General features: G+C 49.5%; 1 protein-coding gene across 3 annotated transcripts in view; it reads right to left on the reverse strand.

Moving 5' to 3' along the window:
- The window catches only part of CHRDL2 (chordin like 2), a 31,844-nt gene extending 23,437 nt beyond the window's left edge, over nt 1-8,407 (reverse strand). Inside the window, exon 1 of one of the 3 annotated variants that reach the window (XM_030836082.2) lies at nt 7,856-8,404. In XM_030836082.2, coding sequence (XP_030691942.2) covers nt 7,856-7,937 — 82 coding nt within the window. In that variant the 5' untranslated portion in view covers nt 7,938-8,404. Of the gene's footprint in view, nt 1-7,855 lie in introns of all 3 variants that reach the window. The other 2 variants (XM_060303699.1, XM_060303698.1) reach the window with 2 other exon arrangements.
- Between the last annotated feature and the right edge of the window lie 4,089 nt (nt 8,408-12,496).

Raw genomic sequence — 12,496 nt, forward strand, 5'->3', positions numbered from 1 at the left:
AACCCCAGGAGTCCCAGGCCCACCACGCCCTCCAAGGTGAGAAGCACTGCCCAGAGCTCCCTCTTCTTCTAGGGAGGTGAGTGCCCAAGGCCACGCCAAAACCAGGCAGGAGGAAGAACTGCCAAGACCTCAGGCTGCCTCCGTCCCCACAGTCCTGGCACTTGCCCCATCCTTGCACGTGGCTGGTAGAAGGGGATCTAGCTCCTTATGCCACGAAATCACTGTGTGATGTTGAGGAAGACTCTTCCTTTCCTTCTCTGAGCCTCAGTTTCCCATCTGCAAAATAAGGGGTGGGGGTGAACTTGGATCTTCACGGGTTTACTGCACAGATAGTTTCTGAATCCATGATTTCAAAATTCTAAGATTCCAAGGTTCTAGGTTTCTAAGATTCTACGTTTCATTAGAACACAAAGCTTCTGGAGTTGTAGGATGTTGTGCTTCTAAGATTCGATCATTTCAAGCTTCCATGATTTCGGATGTGTTGATGGTCCCATACACCTAGGCTCTCAGGGGCTCCAAGGGGGGCTAGGATGAGGTTCAGGCAGCCCGTGCAGCCGATCCCGATGACATGGAGAAGGAGGCAAAGTCTGTTTCTCATATGCCCTCCCTTCCCATCCACTCTCTGTTGGTCCTCTGTGGCCTTCTCACTCCAGCCCTGGCCTGAGGCCTGCCCTGCTTCTTCTCTCCACCTCGCCACCATATCTCATCCCACCATCATCTCTTTCTCCAACTCAGGGGCCAACTGCATCTTCCCTCGGAGGACTTTCAGAGTTAACGTGCCCCACCAGTGATGTCTAACCCAGGAAAAAGACATTAGTGGAGGAAGTTTTTGTTTGTGGAGGACGATTGGCCCTGTTCCAGGCTTTAGAGAGACAAAGAAGAATTAAAGTGGGACAGGTCTCACACCCCTCAAAACCCCTTACCCAGTGTGTATGTAGTTCCCAAACTCTGGCTTCAGAGTCCAATAGGCTGGGGTTCAAACTGGATTTTGGCTTTTATCTGCAGCCTGCATTTAGACAAGCTATTTAAACATTCCAGGCCTCAGTTTCCATATCTGTTCAATGAGGTTAGTAATAATCTTTGGGGGTTATTGCAGAATTAAGTCAAATAATATGTGTAATATGCCTAATGCCTGCCACATATTAGATGCTCAATTAAATGGTAGGTTAAAAACAAACAGACAAAAAGCAGACTGGGTGCTGACCCCAAACTTCCCTAATAGTCCATTTCTCATGGTGTTCCTTCTACTCCCAGAATTCTATTAGGGCATGAACATCATGGTGCCTGCCATTAAGGTCAAATCTCTCAGGTCTCAACCTCATCAACCTTGCTTCCTGTGGTTCCCTGCACTCTCCTAGCTCCACTCACAAGCCAGACTCCCTCAACACCACTTCTACCTACACAGATCTGGGCTGGGATACGGCCATGAAAGTGGTCAGAAAGGCTGGAGGAGAAAATGGGAAGTCAGGGATGAGAGGCCAGAGATCAGGCTGGAGAAAGAGGCAGAGGCTCACGAAGGGCCTTGAGATCCCCAAGGGCAAAGGAAAGCCACAGAAAGGCCTTAAACTGGGGTGTGCCCATGGTCAGGTTTTCATTTTAGAATCAACACTGAGGCTGCAGGAATGGAGAATGGATTGGAGAGCAAGAATGGAGGCAGAGAGGCCTGTTACAGTCGTCTGTTTTGAGATAATGCTGGCCTGGACCAAGGCAGGAGCAGTGCTGATTGGCAAAAGTACAGATTTGAGGAACACTAAGTAGGTACAGTAGGTAGGCTTTCAGACAGACTGGATGTGGGTGGAGTGGGTGAAAGGGCAGTCAAGGATGGGATTGAGGTTTCAGGCCTGAATAACCAGATGAATGTGGGGTTCTTAGCACAACAGGCAGTAAATGTTATTGTCATTAGTTTTGATGTATTATTATCATTAGTAATAGTAACATTAGTTCCTGCTATTCATTCACTGATTGAGCATTTTATATATCAAGTCATACATGTCCATGGGCCTCGTACATAACTAAATAAGACACCCTCCCCACCCTCAAGGAGCTTACAGCCTAATGAAGAAGACAGATAGATATGATACATACAGTTGACAAGTTCTAAAATAGTGGAAGCATGGGGGCTTGAGGGAAGGCTTCCCTGAGAAGGTGCCTGACCTGGACCTTGAAGGAGTTAACAAGGTAGAGACAGGTTGACCTAATCTGAATTCAAGGTAGCAACATTTATCAGACAGACTCTGGTATCTGTCACAATGTTATCACGTCACCCCAGCCTGTCACGAGCAGGCTCCCACTTGCTTTTCCAGCAGAACTCTCGGTGGTGGCCCTTTTTTTAGCCTCACCTCCTCTTGCTAAATTTCTCACTCCCCCCATCCAGCCCCCACCCACACTCCTTCAGGCTTCTGTGCCTTTACACACGCTGTTTCTTCCACCTGGAATGTGATCCCCCATCTCCAACGTTTGACCAACTCCTCATTCTTCCAAAGTCTGTTTAGATGCCACCCCGTGAAGCCACCCAAACCTTCCGGGCCACTGGCCAGTCCTTCCTGTGGGGTCCCACAGAACTGAGTTCAGCCCTCTGTCACAATTTTCATCATACTAGATTAGAAATACTTATTGAATGGATTCCTCTTCCTTACTAAACTGAGTTTCTTGAGAGCAAGGACCAGATCTCATTCATTTTTGTATCTCCCGTGTTCCGTGCAGAGGCTACATAGTTGGCACTTGACAAATGAATGCATGATGAAAGAATGGAGTTGAGGGAGGTTCTGGAAGAGGAGGTGATTGCTGGTCCTTAATCCTGGAAACCTCTTGCTTTAACAAAAAGGGAAATTCATGATGTGACATGAGAGCCAAATCCCTTAAGGCACTTTGATCTTGCCACCTAACGGGAATTAGCCTTTGACCTCCCCTTTCCATCTCCCATCATCTGAACTCCCAAATTACCCACCAAACCAAACACCATGTACAAAAAGGCCAGGAGCCTGGGGAGGTATGCGGCTGAGCGATTCCATGATCTTTACGTGTAAGTCAAAATTCCCAAACTGCCCCATCCAAGGTCAATGCACATTCTGCCTTGAAACCCTCATGCTACGATAAAGGTCTCTCATAGTAGTCAGGAGTGGGTAGTGTGGCTGGGAATTCTTCCAAAAAGAGACAGAAAAGACAAGAAAGAAACTTCTGGGCTGCAAGAGAGGCTGGATAAGACCACGAAAATGGCACCAGGTGGAGCTGGGGCTGGAACTGTGGCTGGCCTGTCCCCAGCCTGAGAGAACTCAGGAAAAACCTTAGAGAGAGCCAGCCTGCGAGGGAATGTGAGAACGTTCACATCTTTTCCCTCGTGCCCAATCAGCCATAGTTTATTTATGTATAGCTTCCTTTTCACACAAACAAACTTGCTCCCCTCTGAGACATAAGCTCTGCTCTGGGCACTGGCACTTGATGGGGGAGGTCTCCTAAGGGAATCAGAAGTAAAAACCTCGCTCCTCAGTGGCTGAGCTGTGCAACCTAGGGAAAGGGCCCTCACTTCCCTGAAGCTGAATTCATATCTGGCACATGGCAGATGTTCAGGAGCATAGAAGGACCTCAAAGGAGAGAGTCATCAAACCAGGAAAGGCAGCTCTGTTGCCTGGCAAATGTCAGGGGGCATAGAAGACCCTATTTACATTCCATTCTGCCTCGGACATATACATTTATAGATTTACAGAATCTTAGAAAGTTAGGGATTGAGAGATGATGTCCAATCCCCTATTTTACAGATGTGGACACTGAGTGCCAGAAAGGGATTGGGACTTGTCTAAGGTCATTGATTTTTGCCAGCATGAACTCCAATGCCAGTCTTCAGATCTGCGTAGGTGGAGGCTGATTATAGGAAAACCCATACCCTAAGAGACAGGATCAGAAGAAATGGCTTTAAATTGCAAACAAAAGGATTTAGCTGAGACACAAGGAAGAATCCTGACTGCAACAGAAGAGTGTGGAACAGGCTTCTCTGGGATGGGATCCTGCCCAGAGGCAGGGGGATGCCTGCAATGATCTCTGCATTGCACCTCCCAGCAGCACTGCTCCCATGCCAGTCCTCTTCTTTGGGAGTCCAAGGGATTCAAGGTCCCTCTCCCAGAGCCTGGCACCGCGGCCAGCGGCTGGGGGAACTTGAGAGGCCAGTCCTGGAACAGGTGCAACAGCTGGAGCAACTGCACAGCTGCTGCCCTGCTCGGCTCCGCAGCCTGCAAGCCAGTGAGTGAGACAGAGACCTCTACTGGTGGGAGAGAGGAGGTGCAGAACCTCCTAGACAGACCCAGAGAGGGGTCTGACTGGAGCCAGATGTCAGCCCTCTGTACTCACTGTGCCAGGCCCTCTAGGCACTTTCTCTTGGTGTCTGAGAATCAGTCCATCTATCTACTCCTCCCTGGCAGGGCAGGAGTACCAGGCTGCAGACCCATACTCTCCCAACTCCCTTTTCCAAAGGTCAGAGCAGACTCAGAACCAAGGCAACAGCATCTTTGGGTCTTAGAGTCTTAGATTCATGGGATGTTAAAGCTGGAATGGTCCTCAATGATTATCTATTTGACTCCAACCATCTCACTTTACAGCTGGGGAAATCTCAGGGGCAGAGAAAGGCAACTTGCCCCAGGTCACAGTTGGAATTGGTGACAGAGCCAGGGCTGCAGCCCTGACCTTCTAATTCCAAGTTTGCCCTCTGTACCATATCATATCATGGGAGCTCCCTTCCCGCCCCATCTCTGCCTATGGGGTCTGGGGTTTTGTCACCTGGGAACAAAAACTTTGATTCCCATAGTATATATAACCCTTGGAGATAGAATAGAGCAGCCGATGTTTTTACCTGATAACTGACTCTCTGCTGAAATCAGGATTGGCTGGAGGGAGAGATGAGAAAGCAGAAGTGTGCTGGACACCTTAAAGGGGGGTGTGGAGGGCACAATTAGTAAGGAAAGAGCACAAAGAAGAGGAGCTGACATAGGAGAAAGAGCACTGGAAAGGGAGTCAAGGTACTAGGCAGGTTCTTGTTCCACAGACAGAAGGGAGGGATGGGTGCCCAAAGCGACTGACATCATGTACGCATGCGGCTCAGCCTGGGACTGGCAACAGTACTGGTCAGTGACCAGGTCAGGGATCCCACCCTGGCTAAGGGCTCTAGCTGGGAATGGAATAGGGGTTTGATCTATGGTAGTGTTTGAGGATTAGGCCTCAGCCTGTGGCTGGAGTTGAGATTCAGTTTGGGCTAGGATCCAGGCTCAATCTGTGACTGGATATAGAGCCAAGGATAGAATAACCTTTGTTTGAATACCCTTGTGCTTTAAATAAGGAGCAAGCTGCCACGCATGTTCACAGGACCTAGGCATTCTGCAGGACTGGGCCACCTCAGGAGTCAGACACCACATGGGCCTGAGAATTTCCATCTGTCGGTATCACTTCTGAAAGCACCTAAGATGCCACCAGGAGATTTCATATCTATAACAGGCCCGAGATCTTACTAACTAAACTTACTAAACTAAGACGAGGGTCTTCATAGGAGAACTTCAAATAAGACCTCGGCAAATGACTATAGGATTGTTTCTAGATTCATAGGTTGTTAGCACTACACAGAATGAGGCTCAGAGAAGGAAAGTGATTTGTCCTAATTCACACAACCAGTAAGTGACAAATCGGGGACTAGGATCCAGGTCTCTGTTCTTTGCTTTAATAAATTTGCTGTGTGACTTTGGGCAAGTCACTCCCCCTTTCTGGGCTTCAGTTTAACTATAAGGATTGGTACATCGAGGGGTAGAAGATTTTCAAATGTTCTTCTGGCTTTGACATCCCAGAATCTTACACCCCTCTGACTACCGGTCCACCTCACATTAACTCAACAGTTCTGCTCTGAGGTTTTTCTTGCCCGTCGGGAACTAGGCTCCAGACTAGGGGAGATGGAATACTGGCAGCACCTAGTGAGAAACATGGCCCAAAGGCCAGTGGAGGCACAGAGGAGGGGAGATCAGAGTGCATCAGGTGGCACGGAGAGTTTGCTGGAAGAGGTGTGACCTAAGCAAGGCTGTAGAGGGCTGACAAACTGTGGGAGGCAAGAAGGAGAGGTGTGGGTAGGACATGAGCAATCTGCAGAAAGATCTGATTCTAGGACATCTTTCTAAGACACAACCAGGGCAACGAAATTTGGAGAAAAGCCTTGGGGGTTAAGAGCCATGTGCCAAGTGGAAGGGAGGCAGGCATGGAGGGCATCCTGTGCTAAGTCGCTTTTAAGAAACAACAGGAAGGTACTAGGAGGAAACCTCCAGGGCTCCAGGAGGGGGAGGAGACATTGATTGAGTAGTAGGCATTGTGCTGGGCACTTAACACAGTCACCTCCTTTAATCCTCCCATGAAGTGTTCGGGTTCCAGGTGAGTATGGGTCTTAGATGCAGAAATTGAGGCTCAGAGAAGTTGTCACTTATGAAAAGTCACACAGCTACTAAGAGGCAGAGCCAGGACTTGAACCAACCCTGGGCTCTTTTCAGGACTTGTTACTAAGGACTTCTATGAGTCTCATGCTGCTGGCAGCCCAGAGACGACCAGACATGCAGCCTGCCCTCATGATCAGAGACAAGAATGAAACAAAATCCAGCACTGCCGGCTCCAGAAAGTCACGTGCAAAAGAAGGCAGAGATGGGGGAGCTGAGCTGTGGACAGGAAAGAGCTCTAGGCTGGGAAACTGGGGTTTCATCCTAGGCTCCGCCCTGTGTAACCTGGAGCAGACCACTGCCCTGGGCCTCGGTTTCTTTATTGGGTATGTCAGGGTTTGAACTAAGCTCCTTCCTTCTTTTTAAGAGAATCTTTGGTTTTGTTTTCCACCCTCACAGCGTTGCAAGAGAGTGGCAGAAGATGGGGAGGAGGTCCACCAGCCTATTGTGGAAACAGTGAGGAAACTGAGGTTCAGAGAGATTATATAAACTGTTTGCAGTTACGCTGTATCTAACTGGAAAAGCATGAATTAGGGAACATGTTTTTCAAGAACCTACCATGGACCAGCTAGTTGCTGGTGCTGGTCGCTTTCCATGTTTTCTTGAATTTAATCCTCAGAACAGTCCTAGGATTTTTCACTCCCGTTTTATAGATTAGCAAACTGAGGCTCCGAGACATGCCCTCCATGCCTCCCTCCTACCAGCTGGTATTCAACAGATCTGGGATAGTGAAGACCCTGGTCTATCTCACTGTGCCCTGCTACCTCCCAGTGTCTCACAACTCCAAATCAGGGTTCCTTCCCCATGCTGTGGGACACAGGGGAAAAAGGCATAGGATTTGGAACTGGAGAGTCCTGACTTTGGATAGCTCACTACCTCTGTAAACTTGAGCGCGTTTCTTCTCTCAGCCTAAGTTTTCTCATCTGTAAAATGCAAATGATAATACCCACCTCATGGGAGTGTTGTGAGCATCAAAAGAGAAAAGCAATGGGAAAGTTCTCCTAGTTAGCTCTTCTTTCTTTCCGCTGGTTCTCTTTAAATGCAATAGCCTCTTCGTCTTCATCACACCCTTGCAGCCAAACATACCAGACTCTCTACTAGGAATAAGCATAGCCCCTCCCCCACAAAAAGCACAGCGCCCTGCCCTCTCTCCCACTGCTCTCAGTTCCCTCCTCCTCGGGTCCATGGCTGCAGCCCCCTTGGCTCTGAGTCTTGCCAAGTTCCCCCCAGTCTCCCAGACTCATGAGCCCATACTGGTCCGCAGAGAAGTCTCCACCCTCCCGGTACAGGTGCTCCCTGGATGGCTGTCAGAACAGTCTGGGGTCCCAAGTCCTGGCACTTTCCCGCGCATCCCGGGTCTCCCATCCCTCTTCTGCCATCCAGCACACCCACCCGTTACTTACGGGCTCGTGCGTGGGAGTCCAAGGGGAACCAGAGCAGCGCGAGTCCCAGCAAGGAGGAGAGGACCCTTCCCTCGGGAACCATCCTTCCTTTCCCAGGGCCAGGCCCCCAGGCGCTGAGCCGGGAGGGGGAGTCGGGAGAAAGTGAGATGAGGCGGTCACTGAGGCACAGCGCCACAAAGCAATGCACAGACCCAGGGAGGGCGGCTGCTACCGTGGAGATTCAGAGAAGGGTCGAGAAGAAGGTGGTGAGGACAAAAAGGGAGGTCCAAGGTGGGAATAAGAGGAAGGTGGAAAGAGAACGGAGGGAAAGAGATGGAGGGATAGAGGAAGGTATGCAAGAGGGGAAAGCGATTAAAGCAAAGGAGAAGGTGAGAGGGAGGGGTGGAGAAGAAAGACAGGAGAGGACAGGGGTCCACCGAGCGCGCAGCGCTGGGCGAGGCGCGCGGGACCGGCGGGCTGTTCCGGGCGTGCGGGCTAGAAGCGGCAGGCGCCCTCTGCTCGCTGGGCTCGGGGTCGGGCCGCGGGGTCCTGGGGCCCGGCGGGGCGGCGGTACCGGCGGCGGCGATGGCGCGGCGGCCGCGGGGGGAGGCTGCGCGCGGGCCGGCTGTGCACGCCAAGGGCGCCAGGCGCCGCGCTCGGGCGCATTTGTACTTTGCCGCGGGAAGCAGGCAGCCCCGGCCTGGCGCTGGCCTAGCGCTGGCGCCTCCTCTGGGGCACCGCGGGCTCGGTGGATTGGCCACCCGAGAAACAGGCCCACTTTTCCCCCTCCTCTCTAGTGCCGGTCTCTGGGACAGACGCTCCAGGCGCGGCGCCGAGAGGAGGCGAGGGGGCTGGGGAGGGGGAAGGAGCCACCCGGGCCACGGGTTTTAACCCCTGACTCCCCGCGGCGCCCAGAGTGCAGGAGGACCGAACCCAGTTAGGCTTCAGGTGGGAGCTGGGGGTGGGGAAGGATGAGATGTCGAGTCGGGGAGGGGAAGCGGGCTGAGGAACCGAGAGGCGCTCAGGTTAGGGAACTCGGCGGTGCGTGCACGGAACTCCGCCTCTGGATGAAATCGGGACACTTGCTGTTCTTAATTCTGTTTGTGGACTTGGCCACTCCACCTGAGTCTGTTTCCCAGATCTCGATACTAAAATTGGGATCTTAGTATCTTTTGATATTTTAATGTCTTCCCGCAATTATTTCAAACATGAAATGAGATAATGAACGTCAAAGCACTCAGATCTCAAAAGGAAGGGGGCCTAATTCCAGGAGCCTGGAATGCTCTTACCAGTTACCCCCCGAACCCACAGACACCATATGCCCAAGCTGAAATCCAGCCCAGAGGGATCCTTGGTCCTTACTTTGGGAGTCTTCCTCTGCTTCCCCCTCCCAATCCTGAAGCAGGACACAATTTCTCCTTTGCCTCTGCAGGTGAGGCCTGCACCTCTCTGGGAGTGTTTGTCATACTCAGTCCTCTTGAGTAAGAGCTTTTTGTCAAAGTGTTGTCTTTCTTACCAGAAGGTGAGTTCTGGGAGGGCAAAGCCTAGAGCTTCCCACCCCAGCCCATGGTTGGTGCTCCATACCTCGTGCTGAACGAGTGTATGAATTAATAGGACCTAAGAAGAGAACCACCAGCTCCGTCCAGATAAGAAACACTCAGAATCTGAACTCAAAAGGGCAGGGCTGGGCTTCCCTGGTGGTGCAGTGGTTGAGAGTCCGCCTGCCGATGCAGGGGACGAGGGTTCGTGCCCCGGTCCGGGAAGATCCCACGTGCCGCGGAGCGGCTGGGCCCGTGAGCCATGGCCGCTGAGCCTGCGCGTCCGGAGCCTGTGCCCTGCAACGGGAGAGGCCACAACAGTGAGAGGCCCGCGTACCGCAAAAAAAAAAAAAAAAAAAAAAAAAAAAAGGGCAGGGCCCTTGTCCTGGCTCTCTCCCTAGCTTGGACATCTTTTGTAAGTTCATCCACCCCCAGTTTGGACCTCAGCTTCATGCCCAGCTTCTCTTGCAGAGCTGCTGGAAACTCCAGTGAATGTTGGAGGGGAGAAGACCGGGAGGAATAAGAGAGAAGATGGGATTTTGAATCACATCCCACTCTGGTAGGGAATCACATTTCCAGGTTGAAGCACTTCTGACTGTGTCTGTAAAGATAACTTCCTGGGCTATGGCTGTGCTCCGCATCTACTGTGTTGCCTCCATGCTCTCCAAGAACAGAGAGCACTGGAGGAACCAGTGATCCCGGAAACAGAGCTTCCCCAGGGCTCTCCGAAATAGAGACAACCATGATCTGCCCCTGGGTGCCCTTCAAGCTTAATTTCTCCTTCTCCAACATGGCCAGCCACTTCCTCTCCCTTGAGTTTCCCTTTTTGCTTAGGCTTTCAGGGAACTCAGAGTTAAATTTAGTGTTTAATTGCGTCCTCCCTCCCCACTCCCCTTTTTTTGGCCACTCTGCGTGAGGCTTGTGGGATCTTAGTTCCCTGACCAGAGATTGAACCCTCGCCCTTGGCAGTGAAAGTGCCGAGTTCTACCACTGGACCTCCAGGGAATTCCCATTTTAGTGTTTAATTGCAGAAATAACCTCATCCCAAGGACTTGGGACAGAGCTCTTTTCCTTTCTCCATCTTTGTTTAAAGTCTGCTATACACATATATTCATGTCTTAGGTAAAAGAGGTGGCTTGAGATTGGCCTCCCTTACATCTTGTCCATTCTACTTCAGGAAAGGTCTCTAGCATGAGACAAAAAAAGGTCTCAACACTCCTCTCCATCCTTATTGTCCTCAGAGCTCAGGCCATCTTCATCCCCTACTGGACTTTCTTAATAGCCTCTTCGCAAGTCTTCTGCCCCTAGCGTGGCTCCCCCAATCTATTTTCTTCACACCTGCCATAAGGATTATGTTGATCATTTCTACTGACAAATCTGATCACATCATTTTCCCACTTAAAACCCATTATTGGAAATAAAAAATATATAACATTAAGTGCAATGTGATATCCTGGATTGGATTCTGGGGCAGTAAAAGGACATTAGTGGGAAAACTGGTGAATAAAGTCCATACTTTAGTTTATAGTAATGTACCAACATTGGTTTCTTAGTCTTGACAAATGTGCCATGCCTATGTAAGATGATAACATTAGGGGAAACAGGGTGAAAGATCTATGGTTCTTAAATAAAAACGCTGTACTATCTTTGCAACTTTTCTGTCAATCTAAAACCCTTCCAAAATAAAAAGTTTATTAAATATATAACAGGATAAAACATTATTGACTTCCTATCATTTATGGATTCTAATCCAAAATCATTAACATTGGATTCAAGACCACACATTTTCTGGCTTTGCCACCTTCCCTATACTTTCACCAGCCACTCGCCTCCCGGACTGGCCATGCATTTTCACACCCCCATAGCTTTGTATATGTTTTCCTTCTGCCTGGACTATCTTTCTCCTCCTTCATCTAGTGAATTTTGTTTTACTTTTCAAAAGTCAGCTCTGAGTCATTTCTCTCTCAGGCCTTCTCTGAGTCCCCCAGGCAAAGTGAATTTTTGGTAGCAAAAATTTTAGCAAATAGCAAAAATTTGTATTTTAACTGTTGAAGTGTAAATATTTGCATTTCTACCCTGTACTCTGAGGGCAGGATTTGTTTGTTTTCATTTATATCTATATTTCCAGCATTTAGCAAAGTCCCTGATACACAAAGATACTGGGTAAATAATTGCTTCATGAAGGAATGAAGACCTCGGCGATATAATTCTCTCATGGGAGAGGCTTCAGCACTCCTATTGCCCTCAGCTTTAATCAGTGATTGACATAAGAAACAAGCTCTTGAGGAAAGTTTCTGTGTCATCTGTAGAATTGCTGTTGAGGACGGTTGTCCATATATTATCTAATATCCTTTTAAAAAGGAGATTTGATAAATTTTTCCAAAATCTAGTCAGGAAAAAAAATTACCCATAGCAATTTGTTGCACCAAGTTTGTCTGGCACCTGCTTGCTTCTGCCTTAGGGAACTTGCTCACAGCCTTCCTAGGTGGCCCATTGCACTGTTGGACAGCTCTGTTAGAAAGCTCTTTAACTGAAATCTGATTCTCTGAGATTCCCCTCGTTGCTCTTAGCTCTGCCCTCAGGGCTGCATGGAACAAGCCAAGTCCTTTGGTCTTCTGAGATCTCTACAGAGATGTGAGGCACAGAACTCTTCCGTACTCTCATCTTTACCAGTTCTGGCCCCTGGACCCCTCATGCCACATTAAATTTTCTCTCTCTTCAGATGTGCTGAGCTCTTTTCTCCCTACGCCTCTGCACAGTATGTTTTTTTCTAACACCTCCCTCTACCCACTCTTATCTGTCTGGCTTATTTTTCCAGGATCAAGGTAACCTCCTTCATTCATCCAATAGTTATTGAGAGCCAGCCTTGTGCTGGGCACAGTACTAGGTGCTAGGGACACAGTGGAGAACAAGGCAGACACTGATGCTTATAGTTGAGGTTCTCGCTGAAAGTCTCTCTAATGGCCTTCTTTCCTCCATGCTTCTGTATCTCCATTATAGCCCTTGTCGCACTGTATCACCAAAGGTTTTATGTCACCTCCTCTAAAGTGAGGACATTCACTGTTATTTGTCTAATATCCTCCCTAGCTTTCAGCACACAGTTTTGTACATAGTACCTGCTAAA

The sequence above is a fragment of the Globicephala melas genome, chromosome 8 (genome assembly GCF_963455315.2).
Source record: "Globicephala melas chromosome 8, mGloMel1.2, whole genome shotgun sequence".
NCBI lineage: Eukaryota > Metazoa > Chordata > Mammalia > Artiodactyla > Delphinidae > Globicephala > Globicephala melas.